This window comes from Hippichthys cyanospilos, chromosome 14 (assembly GCF_059441005.1).
Source record: "Hippichthys cyanospilos isolate Australia breed blue-spotted pipefish chromosome 14, RoL_Hcya_1.0, whole genome shotgun sequence".
NCBI lineage: Eukaryota > Metazoa > Chordata > Actinopteri > Syngnathiformes > Syngnathidae > Hippichthys > Hippichthys cyanospilos.
The window spans coordinates 11,672,752-11,695,382 of record NC_142382.1 but is presented as its reverse complement, the minus strand read 5'-3'; the positions used below and the strand labels follow the sequence as shown (position 1 = coordinate 11,695,382).

The following is a 22,631-nucleotide window of genomic DNA, read 5'->3' as shown; positions in this document are numbered from 1 at the left end:
CTGTTTTTGACTAAATAATTGGCAGCAACCTGTTTGGGGGAAATTGACCCGGTTTGTTATAAGGAGGCGCTCAATTTGACGTTTTTATTTTCTAAACTTCAGTACAGCTGAAAAGTAACATATATACTTATTGTCAAATTGAATCTGTTGTAAATGTAAATGTTGTAAATCTGTTGTAAATGTAATGTAAATGGGACAAAATGTCTTGCAAACCTTGACAAAGATGGTTGAATTGCACTCCTGCAGTGCTTCCATCAGGCTAATAACATGGAGACACACCATCTCAACCATCTGAAATGAAAATAATAAAAAAATAAATCATGAATGTTATGTCACATATACCATTTTCCAGGTTTTAAGGGTACATTTTTCTCTTGAAAGCCGGCGAAAGTGGAAGCAAGTCACTCACCACCTTATTGTGCGCCATGAGCTGCAAAATGCTGGGCGTCACGCGACTCCAGAACTCCAGGCCTGTGAGAATAGCCCCGGAGGAAAACTCTGTTTGGTTCTGGTTCTGCAAAGAGGGAGCAGCCGCCGCCTGCTCACAGTAGATCGTCCACAGTTGGGCAAACATGAAGGCGTGGAACAAAGAGCACATGTGCAGCACAGACGTCTGCGTAGAGACACAATGGAGAGGCCATGAATACAAGAAGTGTGCGATCACTCAAAACAGATTCAGTGATTCCCGCCAGACCTTGGACTGCTCAGGAAAGCCTATAAGGATGACTATAAGATGGTCAGCGATATGTGAGCCAGCATCCAGAGGAATGGGCATACAGGAAGTGGAGCCCTGATGCAGGGCACAATGTGTGAGGGAGCCCAGAAGGAGCCACGACAGCTGACGGATGTGGGAGACGCATTCGATGAATTCCTTGGGACTGCAAAGGAAACAGGACATTGATTACATCATTGCATCACCTAAAAACTGCTTTTTGCCACTGTCGTTAATATTTTATCACGCTCCAGGCAGCATTCATCTGCCAAATAAGATATAAGCATGGAAACAAGAATTACTCCCAAAGAATCAGCTAAATGTTCACACACATTGAGAATGATTCGGTGTAAGGTTTTATGAACCCCTGCAATGTGTGGCAACACTTTATTTTATGTCAAGAATGAAAACGTGTGAGTAATTGATTCTTATAAATGCCACAAGTTGATATCAAAAGACTGTTTTTGTCTAAATGAAGCTACTCAGCTCACCTCACAGCATGGTGTAGTACTGTTCTTTGCATTTTTGCAGGTTTTGGGTTCAAATTGAACCCAACCCTAACCCTACTCCTCCCTGTGTATATTTTGCTTGTTCCTTCGATTATGCTGTGGGTTTTCTGTGCATGCCCAGAGGTAATTTTCAAATTGTATGCAAGTGTGAATGTGAGGTATTTTTTGTGCTGGCAACCAGCGCCAAATTTCACCTAAGCAGCTGGAATCGAGATAGTAGTTGATAAAATACTGAATTGACTTAAATTAAAACTGAAAAAAATACATTAATTAAAAAAAAACAAGTCTAACAAAAGTGCTTTACAAAATTAAAGTAATTGAAACAACTACCCCCAAAAACAACAACTACCTATTTTTTAAGAAAATGTTCTTCATTTCGTCACTTAATTTCATGTATACTTTAGGGGGTTTATTTTAAATGTATTTAATGGTATTAATGTACAGATGTGTAGATTTTAGAAGGGAAAATGATTGTTTAGGAATTGTAGTTTAAATATATATATATATATATATATATATATATATATATAAAACAAAGTAAAATGAATGCTAAAATTAATAAAAACTAAAGTAATATGAAGCAAACTTTAAAACTTTAAAAGAGGGGAAACTAAAGGAGAAACTAACTATAGTAAAAAACCCAAAACTTTAAATTCTGGGATAGTTTCCAGCTCACTCAGGGTCCCAAAGAGAAGAGGCTCTAAGGTAAATGGATAGATGCTCAGTTGTAATTTGCTTGTCAATAATTGAATGCATTATGTGTAATTTATGATTGTCCTCATAGTTTTCATTGATGAAATACTGCACTGCATTACACTGAGAAGTGCTTGAAACATGTTGGTACTCATAATTAGCTGCATTAGTGAGGTGGAAATATTGGAAATGTCTTTGTATTGCAATCTCACCACAGTAGTAAATACACTGTAAAAGATGAATGAAAATGAAACTGCAAGTGTTCCAAATGTAGGGCCATATACACTTCAAACTTAGCCATAACTTTCACTTTCTGGTCGAATTTCCCTGCCAGCCCTTTAATAGCAGAGATGACATTTCCCCCAGAGAATCTTACCCTTGTTGCATGGTGGAGGGAGGATGGTAAAGCCAGGGAAGATAACGGACCACAGCTTTGTTGTCACGGTGATTGCCTTTGCTGATCTCCATGGCGGCCACTTGCGCCAAGCCCACTTTAAGGTTTCCTCCGAAAGTGTCCTCGTGCAGTGGCTGGCAGCAAGCCTTCATGTGGCTCTGAATGGCATGTTGAAAGAGGGCACAGTTATTGCTGCCAGTGATAATGTAACAAAGTGTTCTTGTGATGCAAAAAAAAAAAAGTCTCACCTTGAGTTTGGTTAGTGTGTGCATATCTGCTATAAAGTCAAGGAGCTCACTTATGTATTGTCTCATGCATTCCATTGCTGCTGTTGTGCACTGTAAAAAGGGGCACATGCTTTATTTTTAGGTCTCTTTTACTCCAGCTGCTGATATTAATAAGGTTCTTAGTGAACTCTTACCCCAGGCAATGTAGCAATCATGTGCTTTTGGATAATGGTGGATTCTGCAAGCCTTGTGCCGATATCCGCACAAATGAACTGGCAAAAACAACACAGCGTGGCAAATTTGAATGTACATGTGAGTGTGAAAATCCCATTTTTGGTGTGCTTTTTTACCTGGACCAGCAGTAACAAGTTTGTGTCAGGCAGCGGGGATTTGAACTTGAGAGCTTGAAGCAGCTCCAGCACCACAATGCGAGACATGTAAAACTTATCTCGCTCCTGGATGATAGGAGATAAGAGAAGAGAGTAAATGTACTGATGCAGCAAGACTGCCTATTTCTATTATCGCTCTCCCTTACTCATGCTGCGAGGAGAGCATAAACTCACGAGGCTGAATAGAGGGGGAAGGACAGGCGGTGAGAGGGTGGGAGGGAGTCAGAGAATAGACAGACAATGGTGAGGCTGAGGAGTAGATTTAGGCCAGTCCAGATCTCTCCTCCCTGAGTCCCAGGCAGCTCAGATGAGGCTGTCAGGCTGCCTTCTCCCTCCCTGAGGACAGGCTGCTCTCTTTGTTCATCCCTTCCACACAAAGCCCAGCTGCCTGTTTACAAACCACACTGTCATCTCCTGGCTTCTACTTTTGCCTCCCTTTCTCTGCGCCTTCATGTTTGCTATGTCGGACGCATGCTCCCAAGGAATGCGGAGCCACTGTCTCACTTTAATGTGGCCACGCCCTGTTGTGATTTCAACTCCCTTCATTTTGAATTCTTCATTAATGCCTCAAAGTTGCGAGGTTCAGGATTTTCAATATACTGTACGTGTTGTCCCAAGATAGCTGGGATAGGCACCAGCAAGCCAGCAACTCTAGCTAGGATAAGCTGCTAAAATAAAATGGATGGATGGATGTTGTCTCGAGGCTTTATGCTTATGTCACCTTTCTTCTGCTTTTACTTGGCACATGTTAGTTCAATTCTGTTAACATTGCGGGGTCACATAAGCTAGGCAGAGTGGCCCCACCTGCCGAGAGAGTATAAAGCCCCTGTCTCACTAAGGGGCGAAGGCCGGCGAGTGTTGGTGAAGATAGCGGCTCTTTTGATATCGTCGAGGTTCGTTCAAGGTCATCAAAGTTATGTAAGTACAAGTACTGTACTTTGTTACTTCCCACCTGTGTTAGGTATTATAATAAAATAGCTGCAATTTTAATACACCCACTGTTTTCTTTCTATACTCACCGTACGTGTGGGTGATGTACGGTCACAACTGAACTTTCTAAATTGAAAATTAATGGAGCATGTCACCAGTAAATAGAAACCCACAGACCCTGTTGCATTAGCATCTGCTGATGCATACTATGGAACGCTTCAGTCAAAAAAAGCAACTTTAAAACCTGCCCTTCAAAGACAGGGCAAATGGGTTGAGAATCCATCCCAGAAATCTTTTTTTTTTTTTTTTTTTTTTTTAAACAACTGCACAGGACAAGTTCCAAGAGTAATTGCGCGTAGTGACATTGGGATTTGAAAAGCGGATATTGTACGGTGAGGAATTGAAGCGGGTGTAGAAAATCAATACTGCAGGAGACATAAAGCATGCTTAGTTGACAGTGGTGGAGAATTGAGGATTCTCGGGGCCAAACGGTGACGACGAGCCTCGCTGAATCTTGGTCTGAGACCGTACCTCAGAAAGCCACCAAAGAGCCGTGGCCCTACAGCACAACAACTTATCGTGTTAATCAATACTGGCTGATTGCCTACTTAATCATGTGTGAGGCATGGCCGCATTTCTGGCTCTCTGGAGTTTCAGGGAAATATCCAGCACCAAAAGAATGATGACCGAAAGGCCTGTGAAACAACCCAACTCAACATTTTGAGCACCGCTAATTCGTTTAAAAGGTTTAACTCTTTAGTTTGTGGATACAGTTTGAGCTCACAGAAGCACTTGCGTCATCAGAAATAAATAATGGTGGATTATTGGACTCTGATCTCTTTCTTAAAGCACTCTTTTAGAGAAATGGGGAATTACAGGATAAATTAATCATAGCGGATAATTGATCCTATTCAGTTTCAAGACAAACGTGGCATCAGTTGTTTTGCTGTGCTCAGCCACAGATAGCAATGAAAGCGCCATCATTAATAGACTCATCAAGATGAAAGCTTTTGTTTTGGAAGCTGATTCTTTCAGGCAAATACAGACTGATTCACATTGTTTTGAAGAAAACATTGAACATTTCAGATGAATTGCATGCGGTAAGATGTGAGCGTACAAAGAGTTCAAAGTAAGAGACCTTGTTGAATGCTTTGTAGCAGAGTCCACACAGCTCGACTAAGTAGGAAAGGCTGAAGATACCATACTGGATGACAAAACTCAGCAGCTTGGAGAAAGGCTCCAGAAGACTCTGTGGTACACATGAGGTTAGATGTCAAAGTCCAGGATTTGTAAAAATTAGCTTCTCAAAAGTGTTCTTTGAGCTTACCCGTGTTGCATTTGTAGTTGGAATTTTCAGAAGGCAAATAATAATTCTCAGGCTGGAATCCATGGGACACTAAGGCACAAGACAAATTGAAAAAGTTTTAACGTGAAGGAAGACCATTTAAGTCAAGAAGGTGATGCAACTATTTCACCATGATGTACAATCATAACATTGGATCGAATTCATGTGGGGATAAAATGATTAGGGACACTTTAATTTGACCTTCGAGGTCAAAAGCAGTAAAGTCAAACCAATTACAATCTCGAGACTCAGTCCTATTGAACTTGACAAGGGCACTGCCCCATGCCTTCTCCTGAGCCATAATCACATCAAAGCATATCAGGCGCAGGCTAAGTGAGCGGTGGCGTCGATGGCTACCTTCAGAGGAAGCACAGAGGGCAGTTTGGTGAGGAATGTCTGGAATTGGTTGCAGATGGTGGTCCACAGGTTGCTTGGGGAGTCCATAGGGAGGGCCTCCATGAAGGTAGCAATGTTGTCCAGGCAGTGCAGCATAGTGCCTCCTGCTGGCAGACTCTTCTTGTTGTTCAACCCCTGTAGGGGAGGGCACGGAGGCATAAAGCACAACTGTGTTATATTATATAATGGCATTCTATAAGCGCGGAGATATTTCCATTTAACTGATCATTCAGTTATGATCAATCACAGTGCTGAGGACTGCAGCAGCGGATTTAGGACACCGAAGCACAGATTATTGCTCGCACGAGTCCCACGCCTCACTGGGCTTTTATCTGTGTCATTTATTTAGCCCAGCAATAACAATCAACTGGTGCAGTTGTGCAGCTTCTCTCGAACACCCTGAGGAATTGTTGTTTTAAATGGGCTTATGCTGCCTCGATGGAACCAAAGCGGTCTGCAATGCTTTGATTAGAGCTCCGCCTGCTGGGTGAAAGACGAATAAGGAGAACGCTCACCTCCAGAAGCATATTCAGCGCAGCAACAGAACTCAGCTCATTAAAATCTATTAGCGAGGAGGCAAGCGTCCGAAGAAAACTTCCATCTGCAGGGAAAAATCAGCAAATACTTTTATCAGTGGTGGACCGTCATGGCCGTCAAGGCCTTCTCTGCAGGCCTAATATAACATGACATCATAACTATAATAAACTATAATAATTAAAATAACTATTATAAAAGTTCATTTCATTTTAAATTTATTTTTACTAAATATATATATTTATATATAAAATTATTCTCCATATTCTGTTCTTTTCGTGTCATATTATATAATTTGTTTACACTCTTCCTAAGTGCTGCAGTTCTAGTGTAGAGTTTTTAGTCAATTAGAATTCAGCTAACGTGTGTCGCCAGGCAGACTTCATGTCTCCCGGAGCCCGGAGACGCTGGGCATTCACCTGAACAGTATGGCGTCTGAAAGGCAGTGTGCAATATTGTGTACGGGCCTATATTTTAGTTAGACAACTGCAATAGCCAATCGACCCCTAAAAACGCCTTCAAGAACCCTCACGTAGAACATGTCGTAAATGGACGCTCACTGCAGGAAGGTGGCGCTATATTATATCGCTAGTTAAATAAAGTTATTTCAAAAAAAAGAAAAAGAAAAAAACATGTTGCTCAACCAGCTAACGTTAGCATTAGGGTACAGTACATCAAAGCCAGACTTTTTTGGGGGGGGTTAACCCACAATGGCTGAAGAGGAGCAAAACGGAAATTGGACAGACGCGACTTTCAACATTGGCGTCCATGTCAATACGAAATGAAACGCGAAAACAAACTCTACAAGCAAGTCATGAAAGTCTTTCTGAGGGAAAAAAAGATGAATCGATTTTGTACTGAAATAACTTGGGGACAGCCGTTTTGGGTGAGTGAATATGTTTTTGTCATTTTATGTCATTCATATTCAATTGTAATGGCTGGTTGGGTTTGGTTGTTTGTGGAGTTTTGTTCATGTTTCTTTTGCACTGGCGTCTGCCTTTATTATCAGCGTTCTCGTTTGTTTCGATTTGTTCCACATGTCTGGTGATATTTTGTCCAGTTTTGCCCCCGGTTCGGTCCTGCCTCATTTCCTTGCCAAAACGTCCTTTTTTTGAGCCACATATTTCTCACTTTTCCTGCATTTTTGGGGTCCCCTGCCTTCCTCCTCCCAACTCACCATGCCCAGACGTGACACTTATATGATTCAAATTGTCATATGTAATTTAGCGTACAATCTTGTTAAAGCGTGCCTGCTCTTCATGGACTTTATAAAACTTCATGGACAAAGAATTTGAAATTATTATTACTTATTGTAAGTTTTGGCACGTAGATTGATGCGTTGCAATTGCTGATGAGGGTTTATTGATGTTTCAATCCTCTGAAAAATAGCCTGCATAGCCCATTAATGCGCATGAGAGGTCCAATCACTGAAGGCCTCAGTATGAAATGCACGGACCGCCACTGTTTTTTAGGTATTTTGTCCTGTGGAGATTACATTTAAATGAACGTGGGGGGAGTTTACCCTTTATGTTGCTTTGGAAGAGTTGTGGCAAAATACCATTTGGAGCCAGCTGGTGAAACATACAGCGGAGAAATTGCTTGGCTACACCTGCGACATTCCCTGGGATCAACATGCTGAAAAGCACAAGGAGAGGAGCCGTGTTGGTCACATTAATGATTAAACTAATCATCTTTAAGCAAACAGGAATGTGTCTGCACGGCAGTGTGACAGCTTCATGTCATACCTCTCAGCCTGTCCTGAAAAATTTGCACTGGAAGCAAGCCTGAAAGAAGTCAAAGCAGTGGATTAATCTCTAGGAATGAATCATGCATGCGTCCTGAGGGTTAGTTATGAAACTTCATCTAAGTGCAGTGTGGATGTAGGTTGCAGGGAGGGGGAGCGGCCCGCTCTACCTGCCCACAGACTGCATGATGTCCAGGAGCATAGGAGCAGCCAGATCAGGGCTGAGGTGTATGAACATGGAAAGCACCACCACCGCTAGGCCCAGGGTTTCTTCATCATATTCTTCCAGGACAGCCGCACAGTCCCGACACCTGAATGCCACATAGCACAGCAGGTTTGCCACTCAAATTCACACTTCCCCATCAATAGCTACAGTATCTCTAACGTTATTAATTTGTTGCTTCCTCTTCCTTCCATTGGTTCCTTCTGGTTTGTCTCGCCACGAGCAAGAGGGCAATTAGCTATTGGTTTATTAGCTTGTTTATTAGTCATAAGTTGCGCTACATTCACATGCTCTTTTCATACTTGCCACATAAAGGATGACTGAAAATGTCACCCTGTATCAAATCCACCTGTTTTGTCTGATAGCTGAGGAGATAAGCAGTAAATCTTGTGCCACATTTAAGTGTGCTTTGAGCCACGTCACATCTTGGAGCCAGGGAAAAAGAATTGTTCAGCTCAGGCTCAGTCGTTGTCATGGGTGAACATTAGGTAGGGAACGCAAATGCGTGAAGTGAAGCACGGGACGTTACGCGTCACTGATTCCTGTCACACATGCCTATCTGCATACCAGTTATGTGCATTCCTATACGTCAATTTTCCACATTTTTATATTCATTTTTTTCTTTTCCTCATTAGGGTCACAGTAAAATGAAGCCTGACTATATCCTGATTATGTCACCAATTAATTACAGAGCACAATTTAGATGGAAAACATAAATTTGCATTTAGCACAGTATTTAGATTATTACTTCTAATCAGATAATATATTTTAATTTTGTTCTGCTCAATTGCTTCTGGATTCAATTTAATTATATATATATATATATATATATATATATATATATATATATATATATATATATATATATATATATATATATATATATATATATATACAGTATATATATATATATATATATATATATATATATATATATATATATATATATATATATATATATATATATATGATTTATCATAATTATTGTTATTACAAATGGCAATTTCAATCAATCAATCAAATCAATAATTTTTTATTTGTATAGCCCTGAATCACCAAAGTCTCAAAGGGCTTCATAGATGAAAGGAGGTCATGTCAAGAATTATTGAAAAAAAAAAAAAAGTCATACAGAGACATCTTTTCGTTGTAAGTTACACAACAGCCACTTATGTTTTACCATGGTTAAAATCCTATATTTATAAATGTATTATTGGTTTACATTTTTAATCAGAAAGGCAATTTTTATTCATCAAGTAAATGGTGGTGGCCAATTGAGGACACTTGCATAATGGTAAAGATAAAAATGCATAAGTAAAGTTTAATTAGTGAGACACGATGTCTCACAAGATTGAGTCCACAAGATTGGGACAATTCCTTCCCCTTCTGGGAGCTTTGACAGGGGATGCTGTTGTGTACCTTATACTGAAAAGATGTCTCTGTATGACCTCTTTTCATCTGTGAAGCCCTTTGAGACTTCGGTGATTTAGGGCTATATAAATAAAATTTGATTGATTGATTGATTGATTGATTGATTGATTGACAAGATTTTTGCAAAATTTCAAATAGACTGTAGTGTAATGCTTACAAAATGTTTCCATTCGTCTTTTTTTTTTTGAGCAGATAAAGCAAATTAACAAACTAGAGTGCAAATGTGAGCATAATCTTGTGTTCAAAGGTAGTGCTGGATAGTGTGGCTTGAAAGCATGTTGCGATATATTCCGATACAGCAAAGGCGTATTGCGATATGTATCGCAATATATTGGGCAATGTTTGTATAAAAAAAATAAAGAAAATCCATGGTATATATACTAACAATGACTGAAAAAACAGGAAACATTTTAATAGAACAGAGATATTACATATATAGTATATGACATTATTTTTCCTGCATCTTTTTAGGAAAAGTACCCATGGGATTTGGCTACAACAATATAAAGCAAAATGTGTTAAATCACCTGTCAGACATTAAGGTCGGCTGCTCATCAATAAATTCTTCAGGTGCAGGAACAAACATGCTAACTGTGCTTGGTGCAGAGAGCAGACTGGTCTTTGTTGGACCTACGGTACAGAAAAATAACAGCGTTTATTACAACGATCCAAAACAAATCATTGGATTGACTGACCTGTGTCCCAGGTGCTGATGTTATGTGGAGCACTGGACTGATGCTCCAGCTGCCTTTTCATTAGTTGGCTCATGGTCAGTGCACCCAGAGAACCTCGCTTCACATGCCGGTATTGAGCTGAAATTTGCATACAAATACAGCACGCTCAGGTTTACATAACTGTTAAAGTGTGTAGGCAGATAGTGTGTGTGGATACACTGTATGGAAAATGGATGTTTCGAGGATGATACAACAGATGGAGAGTCAGAGTAACCAAAAAAAAAAAATTACACCAAAGAGCCGCTCAGTGTCAGAATCCTACCGGAAACTGAAGAACGGTGGCTTGTTTCAGGCAATGCAGCTTCAAGGGTTGGCGCTGAGGAAGATTCTCGCGGTTTTTCCAAGGTAGATAGAGCTTTGTGATCTGCACGGTGACACAAACAACGTTGTGAGCATTGCCGGCTTGGTTCAGAATAAGCAAACGTAATTCATATTTTATGCATGCAGCGGTTCCATCAGTTAGTTTTTGGAAGCTGACTGATGATGAGAAGCATGCTAACCACCACAGCAAGTTTTAATGTAAATAATTGACCTAAATATGACGCCACAATACTAAAACAGTTCTGTATGGTTCTTTTGACACACCTGTGTCTGTGGCCTGCTCGTTGCCAAGCTTATCAAAGGTGTTGAATGAGATATCCAGGTACTCCCTTTGGATGGCGCTCACGGCGATCTTTCTCTGCTTCCGCTGTCGAGGAACAATCTGAATTTTAAATTCTGCTTCGTCATTGTCATCGCCGTCATGCGGTTTGAGTTCGCTGTCCGCTTCATCGCCCATGTCGTCGTCGTCCTCATCATCGCCATACTCTTCCTCATCGTTGCTCCTCTCGGGTGAAGACAAAGGTTCTGCTTTGTCTTCCGGGATGTCCAAGAAGATTGTCCTGCTAGAGGGGCTCGAGCCCTTGGCCTCTTCTATGGTCCCAAACGCCTCGTCCAGTGAGGTATCTGGCACATGAGGTGTCTTCCTCAGCAGGTCTCTCTTCTGCTTCAGGGTCATGATGGGGCTCTCATGGCAGATGTTCTCCAGTCGCTCAGGTAGTTCCAAAGAGTTGGAAGGAGTCAGTTTCTTTTCTAAAAGCGCTTCTCCTGTCAGAAGGTCTGTGACCTTTTTATCACTGGAACAGTCCTCTACCTGCACAACTGGGGATAGCCGCAATGTGTTACTACTTGTTGGAGAAGCTATGACTTTTGGACTTCCATTGAACTTTGAGCTGATTATGGTGTTGAGGTCAAAGTCCTCGTCACTTTCAACGATTCTGAGTGGAGGTAAGGGTTCAAACACTAAGGAGTCGCTGTCAGACATGGAGAGCAGGGAGTGTTTCTCTGGAATGGAGGTGCAGTCAGAGGAGAGGTCAATCAGGTCTTGTTCCTCCTTTCCGGCAGCCGATCCCCCTGCAGAACCGTGATCCAATTTGTCTTCAAAAGTCTCCATGCAGCTAAGGCGGACCTCAGGAATGACCGGTTTGGAGATGTCAGACTGACCGCCTCGCGAGCCCCGCCTGTCCACTGCATCACTGCCTTCCACTCGAACCCAAGAACCATCGGATGATCCTTTGCCGTGACGCCTGCTGCGGGCGGGGGCCGAAGGGGGTAGCACAACAGGGGGCGCCTGTAAGTCACAGCGGTCGATGCACGATTTGCGTCGATGTTCATCCAGGTTGAAGAGGATAGAGTCCGTGTTGGAGATGTCCAGAGACTTCTGCTTATTCATGGCCTGCAGACGCTTCTTCCTGGTGCTCTCCTCCCTCACGCAGTGCAAGATGCTGTCCTGAATTGCACTGGCTTCCCGGTACTCTGATAACTCGATATCACCTGGCGACGATAAAGAGCAATGAAAAGAGATCGGGAAGCAAAATGTGAGCGCAAATGTGACGCTTACTTTTCTTTGCATTCAGCTCAACTGGTTGGTATTTCACAGACTTGCTGCCGCCGATTCGCTTCAGGCGGGCAAAGAAGGTTTGGGACTCCTTGTTAGCGGCCCCAGTGGGCGTGTCATGAACATCCGACTCATCAAATACACTGTCTTCTTCTGAAATGGAATGAAGAAACACGGCATGAAAAGTGATTGTGTCCATCCATAGCAATGAATACTGCTGACGTAAGGCAAAAAGGCATGCCGCTTAAAACAAGATGTCATCTAAATATTATTACGTCCGTCAAGATTATATTTTCATCAAAAAGGGTTTATCGTGTGTTTCTTGCATTGCACTTTTAAGTCTACCTTAATTCATTTGCCCCCTTCCAAAACCTTTCTTTCCCCTTTTATTTTGCTCAACCCAAACATTGACAACATACTAAAAGGTTTAAACACTTCTCATCTTTTAGAATGGGCCAAGGTAAAAATATCTCGGCAGAAACGGAAACTGTAAAATTACATTTTGATCAAGATCTCATCTTGAACCCCACAAGCACTTACGCACACACTGTATATTTACAACACATTGTACATATTACATGCTGATGTGGGATCTTATTACATTCTGACTAAACTATTTACATCCTTTTAGCAATTAAGATTCCAAAATATAGCTGTTCCCCTCATTGATTTTTTGTTTTTTTTTTGCAAGTGAGCAATAGGGAGTTTGCTACAGCAATAATCTTTATATTTTAATTTAAAAAAATGTATGCTTCTGCAAATGCAGCAATGATACTATCCAATCGTGGTCCGCATTCACAAGATGAATATTACCTTTTTCCTTTTCACTGTAACGGCTCATGTTGGAGTTGTCACTATAGAGGGGACCAGCGGTGGCGTGGGGGCGGCAGCTGTGATACTGTGCGTTCAGGGTGTTGATGGTAATGTAGATGAGATGGATGACAACTTTACTTCCATCCATTTCTCTGTAAGGATACTGAAAAATGGATAATTAATTAGATACACCTCCACCACAAGTAAAAGTGACGAAGTTACGTACATTGACTATAGTGGTAGGTAAGGAACTAACTATAAGATCTTTGTTACTGTGCTTAGATAAATTTTTAATTTATTTATTTATTTTCATTGTATTTGCAATTTTCTTGAGTATTTTAACTTTTAAACTTATTATGTATCTCCAGCTACCTCCCACATTGCAAAAACATGTATGTTAGGTGTACTGGACACTCTGAATTGTGCTTAGGTGTGATTGGGTGAGTGTACGTTTTTTCGTCTCTGTGTGCCCTGAGATTGGCTGACAACCAGTTCAGGGTGTTCCCCGCCTACTGTCTGAAGAAACCTGAGATAGGCACCAGCAACCCTAGTGAGGATAAGCAGTTATGGAAAAAGGCTTTTGTCTGATTTGACTAAAACACACAAAAAAAGTTTGTTTTTTGTTGTTGTCAGCTAACAGCATTTTTCGTTAGTTCACAACATTAGCGAAGCTATGTGAACACGTCGTCTTGATAATGTGTCTGGTGAAATATTATTTTTGTTTTCATATGAGAACCGTGCAAGTTAGTGAAAGGTGCACTGCAGTGAAAAGTTATTCAAATATTGCACTGAATATAATTGACATGAAACATTGTTTTTCTTTTTACTTTAGTATTTAAAAACATTTTTCTGTACTATTTTTTTTTCTCTAGGATTTCAATCAATACTACTTTTGCCAGTGTCATTTTATTTAAAAATTAAATATCAGTTCTTGAAATTTCAGTATTGGGTCAAAGTAATTTTGCCTCCTCTGCAATCTAACGACAGCTGCACTGTCACAGCTGCACTGAAATTTAGGGGATGCTAATTCAAAACAATGAAAGCTGAGTACCTTATAGAGAATGACTAGCAGGGCTTTGAGCCACATCTGTCTGATGTGGGGTCTCAGAGCCCAAAGTGAGCAACGAGGTGGCTGCTGAAAATAGTGTCTCAGCTGAGGACACGTGCAGTACTTTAAGACCTGGACCACCAGGGGGAGCAGCTGCTTTCCTAAACCGATGTTATAGTCCATGACCTAAAACAGATGACATTGAACGCTTCAGCCCGCATACCACACACTATTATATTCATTAAAAGCAAACACATGTTCTCACACACACACACATTAATAAGTGAAACATTACGATAAATGTCATGTCACCTGTGCAATACCGGCAATGAAGGCATTGAAGCACGTCGAGGTGCGCATCTTCTGAGGTGCGATCATGAAGCAGCCCTCTTGCTGGTCGTAACCAAGCAATACATACAGGTGACGCTTCACCGTGTTGAAGGCCTTGGCGCTCCCAATGTCTGCCTCAGCACTGCTCTTGTCTTTGGCCATGAATTTCATGAGCACCATAATGAGCTGATGAACAGTCTGGTGGTCTATGCCAGCGTCCTCTGGGAGCAGGTCTCGGATGATGCTGTCATCTTCAGGAGACAGCGTCTGGCCTGCGTGAGAAAGTGAGGCGTCAAGAGAATGGGTAGGGGCAATGGGGGCGGGCTCTATAAAAAGTGGCTGGGTGCCGGAGACTTTTACACACGGACAAAATTGTTGATAACCCTCTTGTTATTGAAATATTGATAGAAGAAAAGATTGTCCGTCTTTGCTATATGACTGAATGTCAACCAGTTCATGATGTAAACCATTTGTGGCCCAAACTCAGCTGTAAAAGGATCAACCCCGAAACTGAACAGAATAGACAATGTTATAAATGGGTTGATGAGCAACTACTCACAGGACTATCACAATTTTTGAACAGCCCTTGTCTTTAATGCGCATCTACAATTTTCTTTCCAATCTGCTGAGCCAACCTTCTCCTTTGCTTATTCATTCTTATTATTCTTATTATTGAAGACAAATGGTTACCAACATTTTTGTTTGTGTGTATAATGCAGATACAAAATGTCTATAAAATAGGAACAGTGTGGTAAACAAAATACATTTCAAGTCTTACTTTTGCAAAAACAGTCAAATCTTGTGAAAAATGAATATTTAGATGTCTGTGCCTCATCAACTAAGCTTTTTATTCAGTGTGTTGTACAAATTATGTAGAGTTTTGTTTACCTGGCAGGACTTTCTCGATCATATCTCCGAGTGTTGGGGCAGAGTGCTCTTGTCTGGTAAGCCTCAGAGCTACGAATCAAATACGAAAAACATTAGCTTAGAGGAGTGACAAGAGAAAGTAGAGCAGGGCATATATTAAAGGGACACTGTGTAAGATTTAGACCATTTTTTTAATGAAAAAAAAAAGAATTTAACTGATTACAAATTTCAAAAAAATAAATGTGTTCTTGATGACCAACATTATGTTTCAAATATAATCGTAGGTCTACTTATTAAATTATATCACATGGGGGATGGCACTTCTCTGGAGGCTGCCATGTTTGTTATAGCTACGGACAATTGTAATTGCAGCACCTGCACCCCTTCCTGCTGTTTGCAATGAAAAACAGTCTAAATCTTACACAGTGTCCCTTTAAGGTATATGCAAACGTTTCAAAACGGCAGCCCCCAACCTTTATTTGTGCTATGAACAAGTTTGACACTAAACAATATTTTTGAAGGCCTGCATCAAAACAACAAAAGCCAATAAGCAAAAGAAACAAAGTGACCGTTACACTGAGAGCAGTTTTTGTGGTAAATTGGAATCCTGCGCTCGTTTCTCATCAGCAATCAAGTCCCATCATGAGAATGACAACGACGCAAGCTAGGATGTTGGAATTTAAAATATGTTATTATACTTCATGACAGGCAAACTAATGCAGTGACAAACATCAGGTAAAAATCCTGGCTTTACCTCCCAGACATAGAAAATAAGGAGTGGTACGTGGCATTCAAATTCGGCTTCAGCGTCGAAGAATTGTGCCAGCAAGCGCATGAAAATGGTGTTGGACCACAAACAAATGAAAATATCACAGGATACTTTTGAGAGTACACCAAAAAGTGGCATATCTACACTACTCACAGAGCCGGTTGCTCAGTGACTCGGGGAGTGAGAAAGCCCGCTTGGACTCTGGCGGGCCGCCCTTCACGCTGTCGCGCAGGGAACGCACACTCTTTTGGCGGTTCCTGGCAAAGCGCGCCCGTCTTATTTTCCACATTGCTGCATCACTGAGGTTTGCCACGTTTGTTCGCACTGCGGTGATGGCTGTCAAAAGAAAGGTTAAAATTGTAATTTTGAATAGAACTGGACTGTGAGGCAACTTTCGACCGGCGTTAGCATACTTGTCGGGAAAGGGAACTCCTTGTTGCAGTCCAGGTGTAACTGAGCCTCCAATGATAATGTTTCAAACCGGTTGACAAAGAACTCCCAGCTGAGGGCAGGTACGTCTTTCTTCAGGAAATGAAGTAGGAGTAGTTTGCTAAGGATGACTGGTCGATCCCGCACAACTGTATCAAACTGGAAATCCAGGCAGAGGCACAAGCCCTGCATAGTGCAGATAAAAGCACAACATTGAGCAAGGCATCAAACGATAATGGTTTATGATTTACCCTGCAGTTAAAAAGCCAATCTCTCAAAAATCCCTATTACTATTGATACCTGCTAACAAGTAGGCCTACTTTTCTTTTTGGCTTAATCTGACAAAGGGGGCGTTTAAACGGAGGAGATATGATAAACTGTTGCAGAGTTGTTTAAAAAAGCAGACTCTTTGAAAATAATAAGATGGCAATTACTGTTTTTTTTTTTTTTTCGTTTTTGTTTTTAATACCTTCTTGGCATGCATGGGGACAAGTGAGAAGCATTTGGGAGTTAAGACCCTCAGCAGCCTACTGGAGGACATGACATGTTTGCATGTCTAAACCAATAAATAAGATTAATTTGGATGGATTTGCCAACTTCTGAGAGATGGTCGGGTGAAGGTTTACCTCTCGAAATCAAGTTGCTTAGCGGGCCCTCCGTTGCTTTCTTGGATCTTACAAGAAAGCAACTTCAAAAAGGGAAGCATAAGTGCTCATTTTTGAAAAACATATTTATGCTAATGGTAGTCAACCAAACCTGCTTTCTGTGTAATTTGTAGGGGTTACTAGTGGTATTCAAACTTATTTTGAAAATGTGTCATCGTTAGTTTGGAGATTTTTTTTTTCATAGTCTAGTGTGCCTTGCAGTGGACATTCGTGGCAGTGCGGTGTAGTTCAGTGATACCATTTAAAGGGACAGTGTGAAAGATTTAGAACGTTTTTCATTATGGACAGCAGAGGGCGCTGAATTTACCATTATCCAGCTATTAAAGACATGGCAGCCTCTGGAGAAGGTCCACCCCCCCCATGTAATATAATTTAATGATAACTAGACCATATTGTTGGTTGTTAAGAACACATTTTTTTCCAAGTTGGTGAAATTTATAATCATTTACTTTATTCCTTTTTGATGTAAAAGGGTTGAAATCTTACACATTGTCCCTTCAAGTGGTGCTTGCAAAGTTAACTCAACCGGCTGCCGCTTTGAAGATAATAAAATGGCAAGAATTCTTTAACCTTCTTGGACTTACTCTTAAATAATAGCTTACCAGTGACTGGTACGGTAACTTACTAAGAACAATTAAAAAATATGAAGTATGTTTATAGATTCATTCATTCACTTGTTTGTATTAAACATGATACATATGTCATATTGTATCAAACAATCAATATTTTGTTAAAAGATAAAATGCATTGTGTTCTTCAGAAAAAGACATTGAGCTGTAATTTTAATACTGTGACACCATGAGATTTTTTAATCATGGTTGTCACACAATCAGAATTTACTTTCAGCCCATGCATACACCGCACCAATTAGTGCCAGACACAAAGTGTTGCACAATGATAAACTTTATGAATGGAAAAAAATGCCATCGTGGTGGCCCTTTTATCCACAATTGTTCTACATGAGGCCCTTGGAATAACAAGTCTGGACAAATATGCTGTCGCGTCCTGGTTTAAAAAAAAAACAAACAAAAAAAAAAACATGTGAAGCATTCACCTGCAGTGCTGGCCTCTTGATGGTGTCCAGCAGCAGTCTGGCTCGGGTGGCCACAGCGGGGTTGACATCCTCCACGGAAGCCAGGAAGCAACAGAAGGCGTGCGCCAAAGAGTACTTGAGCAGGTGATTCTTAGTCACCGCGCCAATGTCTAGGAAGCGGCATAGCACTGCAACCTTTTCCACTATGAGGATATCATAAGAGAATAATAAAACAATGTTGGCGTATATTAAGTTCCAGAATAGCAGTAGGAGTAGTTACATATCAGAATGCGAGCTAATGTGCATGCTATGCAACATTTATTCATCCATTTTTCTATAATGTTTAATTTTAGCATCGTTGGTAAATGGGAGCCTATCATCAAGGAAAGACTGCTGACTGATGGACGACGCTTCAAAAAAGACTGGTCACCAACCAAATCTAGGGCAATTACAAACTATTCATACGAAAATAAAATTTTACCTTAACCCAAGTCTTTGAAATGATTAATGAAATAAATTATTGTATTTCGAGTAAAATTATCCTGATCTCAAAACTGCCGTACTTGGCAGATGTGCTAAAACACTACACTGAAAATAAGCACTGAATAAATATGGAAAATCAAGAGGCAGCTTTTTAAACTTGAACGTTTTTTTTTGTTGTTGTTGTTTTTTAACGGTTGGTCTACGCAAGAATGACCACTGGATGTCAGTGTAGGCACAAAAACATTTGCATGGTCCATTGGTCATGTCACGCCTGAGGCAACATGATCTCTGAATCGCAAGTATATATTCCAGAAAAAGCAGATTAGTCGGGCTTTGGTAATGTCGTATAAAGTTTGACATTCATTTGAACGTAGACAGCTCATCAATCCACTAGTCTGCCGACGCAGGCCAAGAGATATATTTGTTTACATGGATACAGATGAGTAAATCACCGAGATCCTGTATTTCCTGTCCATCAGAGGACATATCCCTCATTACTTCAAGGTTAACTTTCAGCCAATCACAAGATGGTTAAAAAAAATCATGTAAACCCGTCAATTCCTATTTGCTGGGTGTTCGAGCTGCACTGTAACCATGACAACAAGAGAGCAGGTGTGTGCAATGGTGTAGGACTTGTGTTATATAAAGGAAAGGGGGTCTTCGTCAGATGGTTCACTTGTACACTTACTAATCATAGGATTGGAGATGCCGGAGTGGACGATTATGATAACTAATGTTTTTGTGCAAGAACATTAGGTAGCCTGTAGATTTGACAGTGTGGAGCCTATTGCAGTTGACTTGAAGGCAACAGGCAGAGTGTACACCCTGAAACACTCATACCAACATTCACACTTCAGCTATTGGTGATTTAGAATGATCAAGTTGATATGTTTATATATGCCATCGGAAGTTGTTCATCAATGTGTGCTTTTTTTGTGTGAGTGTTAAATGGTATAGCAAAATACAGAGTGGAACTGTGCATGCTTGTTTACTTTCTTTAGAGTAGCTTTACAAAAAAGAAAATAATATCAGCTTTTTTTTTCCGTCAACACTAGTATTTGTATACTTAGGTAAATAATTACTTCCAGTAGTGTCCATCCATATTATAAGAAGATATGTCGATACAGCGCATACACAAGCTTTCATTAGATTGTGCAGGTTTAGAGGAGTTAAAAGTATATGTGACATGTTTTCCAAAGTCCATCCATCCATTTTCTATAGCCTATCCTACCTGGGGGGCGGGGGCTTGCAAGTCCTGCAGTGTGTTATGTTTTACAGTATTGTATGGTTTGTATATTTTGTATTTCAATTTCAAAGTGTTGTGAAAGAGCATCACATATATCAAAAAGAATCATGTCACATAAATAATCTCAAAAGACAGAGTCATAGAATAAAATGGATGTTATTTCACCTGCTTCAAATCGTATTTTCCAGTCTTTGCTGTTGAAATGTGTGTTGATGAGGTTCCAGAAGATGTCCGCGCCATGAGAAAGAGACAGGGCATGGAGGAGCTGAGGCACCGCCAGAGAGGCCAGCTGGCAAAACTCGGACTTCAACATTGACCACAGACTGAAAAAAATTGGCATTGAGCGTTCTTGATTTGCCAACGTGTTCAGGAGGGCTGATAAAAGGTGGCATTTAGCACATACCTTGGGATGAGCATTTTTTCCTGGATGTAGGCCAGAAACTGGGGGTGATCCTTACGGGCAAAGTACAAGCACTCTCCATGCAGACACAAGATCCTCAAACAGTTCAACATGTTAAACAAGATGTCGGGCTCTTCAAACTTGGACATTTCCTGGAATTAGGAGAAAGGAAAACACCAAAGCTATACCAAACTACTAACACGTCAAGATCATTTCTACCTTATATACATTTTACCTGCAGGATGGTGTATATTAGTTTCAAAGACACAGGAAGTTGCTGGTAGGAGAACCTCTTATCTGAGTTATTCTTCATAGCTGCACAGAAAAGAATTTTTGAAAAATTATTCCAATTTATACAAATCTATTTCCTGCTTCTAATTAGGTAGGGAAAATAAATTTTACATAAATAATGAATAAAACAAGTGGCTAAAAATACTTAACCCATACAGGGAGCACATTGTGTCAAAAGGTGCATGCTCAACCATCCAGTTGGCAATAAAATGGAATATACATAATGTTCTCATAATTGTTTATAGCTCCCAATGTACAGTGTTATTTGTTTGGATTATTGCTCACAGTATACGTACTGTATGTAACACATAATGTTCTCTGATTGGTTTATGGATGCCAGTATACGTGTTGCACGTATTACACAATGTTCTTTGATTGGTTTACCACTGCCAGCATATGTGGTGTACGTATTACGTAATGATCTCTGATTGGCTTATCACGTACGTACTGTTTGTGTTGGCGGGAAATGATCTGACAGCCAGCCAAGCAGCGGGGCTTACCAAACTGGCACTAAAGCATTTTTACAGTTTTTGGGACTCAGTGCACGCACAAGGTGCGTCGGATTGCAGGGCGCACTGTTAAGTTTTTGAGAAAGTTAAAACAATTTTATTTGTGCCTGTTTGTGCAGAAAATATGGTAGCTACCTGAAATTTGCAGAACAAAGGCCCATTAATGAGCATTAATGGCTAATGCCATTCCTTTTTTCATTTTCTGTTGAAGATGTTTGAATCACTCACGTTGCTATCGTGTATTTAACTATCATCCTGTTTCTTTTCTTATAGCATATTAACAGGCGCTTGTCTCAGAACATTCACGTACTAGTGCAGTACATTATTACTTCTGACAAGGCTGAATGTGCAGATACACCTGTCACCACTCCAGGGGCATGGAAACTATTGTTTATTTAGCCACATGTGATGTTATTTTTGTGCACTGTTTGGCCTGTGACAGGATGCTGGATGGGGATGACACTTACGTGCAGTATCAGGAGAGTGGTTGTTGGGATTGTCAGCGTGCGCCGCACCCGGGTTGTCCTCTTCCTCGCTTCCATTCTCCGTTCCAAGGGAGAAATCTGGCTGAGGAAGCAATAACGTTTCCTCTAAACTATCTGTCGGTTCCTGCAGAGAAAATCAGTGACACGTTTCCCATCAAGACAAAAGATGAGTAGGGGTAGTTTTGGGACACAGTATGCTATTTAAAAGCTTTAGTTGCTAACAGACAGTGTTCATTAACATTCAGTAGAATAAAAATGCACGCTGTGCCTCACCACCAAGCGTATCTCCTCCCGGGGGGTCAGCCTCTCCAAAAGCTCGCAGCCCAGCTGGTAACACAGAATGCTAGATTGGCAAAGGCTGCACTCCAGGGCCTTCTCATCCTTCTGGCAGGTGTGCGAGCCCCCCCATGGGGCTTGGAAGACATTGTTGATGATCCCTACAATATCTTTCCCCAGGCTGGTGTCTAAACCGAGCATCACACCATCATCTTGCAGCTCCATCTGGGACAGGGTGGGGAGATGACCGTTAAAAATACAAAAAAAGGAAGTGGAGCACAAATCTCAAGATCCCACCTGTGGGCATTGCTTGGTTTACACTTGTCATCAGTTGTGTGACAGCTAAATATGGTGCTCATTACACTTCTGTGTACATTAAAGAAGGTCACCTGTTTAAGTATGAGGTCAAACATGAGGATGAAACAGCCCAGGTTCATGTCGTCGTCGTCGCAATCTAAATCCAAGGCGCAATGGCCGGTAGCGTGGCCCAGGTTTTTGAATGGACTACAGCGTAGTGGACTACGGAACGGGCTCCTGAAAGGACTTGGGAATGGACTGAGGTTGTTGTGCTGCCCGCGGCGCCCTGGATCTGACACCACACTCACCTACGTGGACAGAAACCATCACAATACTCTAATGTAGTAAAGACTGCTGATATCCTTCAAAACATTCACAATTTACTGGTGATATTTTATTGTTATTTGCATTCACAATATCTGCGCCTTCTCTTTGAGTTACTTTACTAAATGTTGCTACTTATATAAAGCGTCGGCGTACGGTGAGGACCTGCGTTTGTTTTTGTGCAATGCGATTTTTGCCTCTTGGTGCTGCCACGTCAATATAATACTCTGGC

At 40.9% G+C, this 22,631-nt stretch overlaps 1 protein-coding gene across 2 annotated transcripts in view; it reads right to left on the bottom strand.

Annotated features, from left to right (window-relative positions):
• Positions 1-22,631, bottom strand: part of unc79 (unc-79 homolog, NALCN channel complex subunit) — a 45,500-nt gene that overhangs the window by 1,052 nt on the left and 21,817 nt on the right. For both annotated transcript variants that reach the window (XM_088433499.1, XM_088433500.1), the window contains exons 18-49: positions 22,168-22,383; positions 21,776-22,003; positions 21,485-21,626; positions 20,453-20,532; positions 20,221-20,369; positions 19,983-20,140; positions 18,110-18,291; positions 16,375-16,576; positions 16,115-16,297; positions 15,214-15,282; positions 14,308-14,597; positions 13,999-14,181; positions 12,948-13,110; positions 12,138-12,287; positions 10,844-12,070; positions 10,521-10,622; positions 10,220-10,336; positions 10,052-10,154; positions 8,044-8,184; positions 7,875-7,913; positions 7,652-7,764; positions 6,111-6,196; positions 5,557-5,730; positions 5,182-5,250; positions 4,993-5,103; positions 2,886-2,990; positions 2,730-2,807; positions 2,557-2,646; positions 2,291-2,466; positions 695-878; positions 410-613; positions 214-291 (exon numbers count right to left, since the gene is read on the bottom strand). In XM_088433499.1, the coding sequence (XP_088289625.1) occupies positions 214-291; positions 410-613; positions 695-878; positions 2,291-2,466; positions 2,557-2,646; positions 2,730-2,807; positions 2,886-2,990; positions 4,993-5,103; positions 5,182-5,250; positions 5,557-5,730; positions 6,111-6,196; positions 7,652-7,764; positions 7,875-7,913; positions 8,044-8,184; positions 10,052-10,154; positions 10,220-10,336; positions 10,521-10,622; positions 10,844-12,070; positions 12,138-12,287; positions 12,948-13,110; positions 13,999-14,181; positions 14,308-14,597; positions 15,214-15,282; positions 16,115-16,297; positions 16,375-16,576; positions 18,110-18,291; positions 19,983-20,140; positions 20,221-20,369; positions 20,453-20,532; positions 21,485-21,626; positions 21,776-22,003; positions 22,168-22,383 (5,592 nt within the window). The remainder of the gene's footprint in view (positions 1-213; positions 292-409; positions 614-694; positions 879-2,290; positions 2,467-2,556; positions 2,647-2,729; positions 2,808-2,885; positions 2,991-4,992; positions 5,104-5,181; positions 5,251-5,556; positions 5,731-6,110; positions 6,197-7,651; positions 7,765-7,874; positions 7,914-8,043; positions 8,185-10,051; positions 10,155-10,219; positions 10,337-10,520; positions 10,623-10,843; positions 12,071-12,137; positions 12,288-12,947; positions 13,111-13,998; positions 14,182-14,307; positions 14,598-15,213; positions 15,283-16,114; positions 16,298-16,374; positions 16,577-18,109; positions 18,292-19,982; positions 20,141-20,220; positions 20,370-20,452; positions 20,533-21,484; positions 21,627-21,775; positions 22,004-22,167; positions 22,384-22,631) is intronic.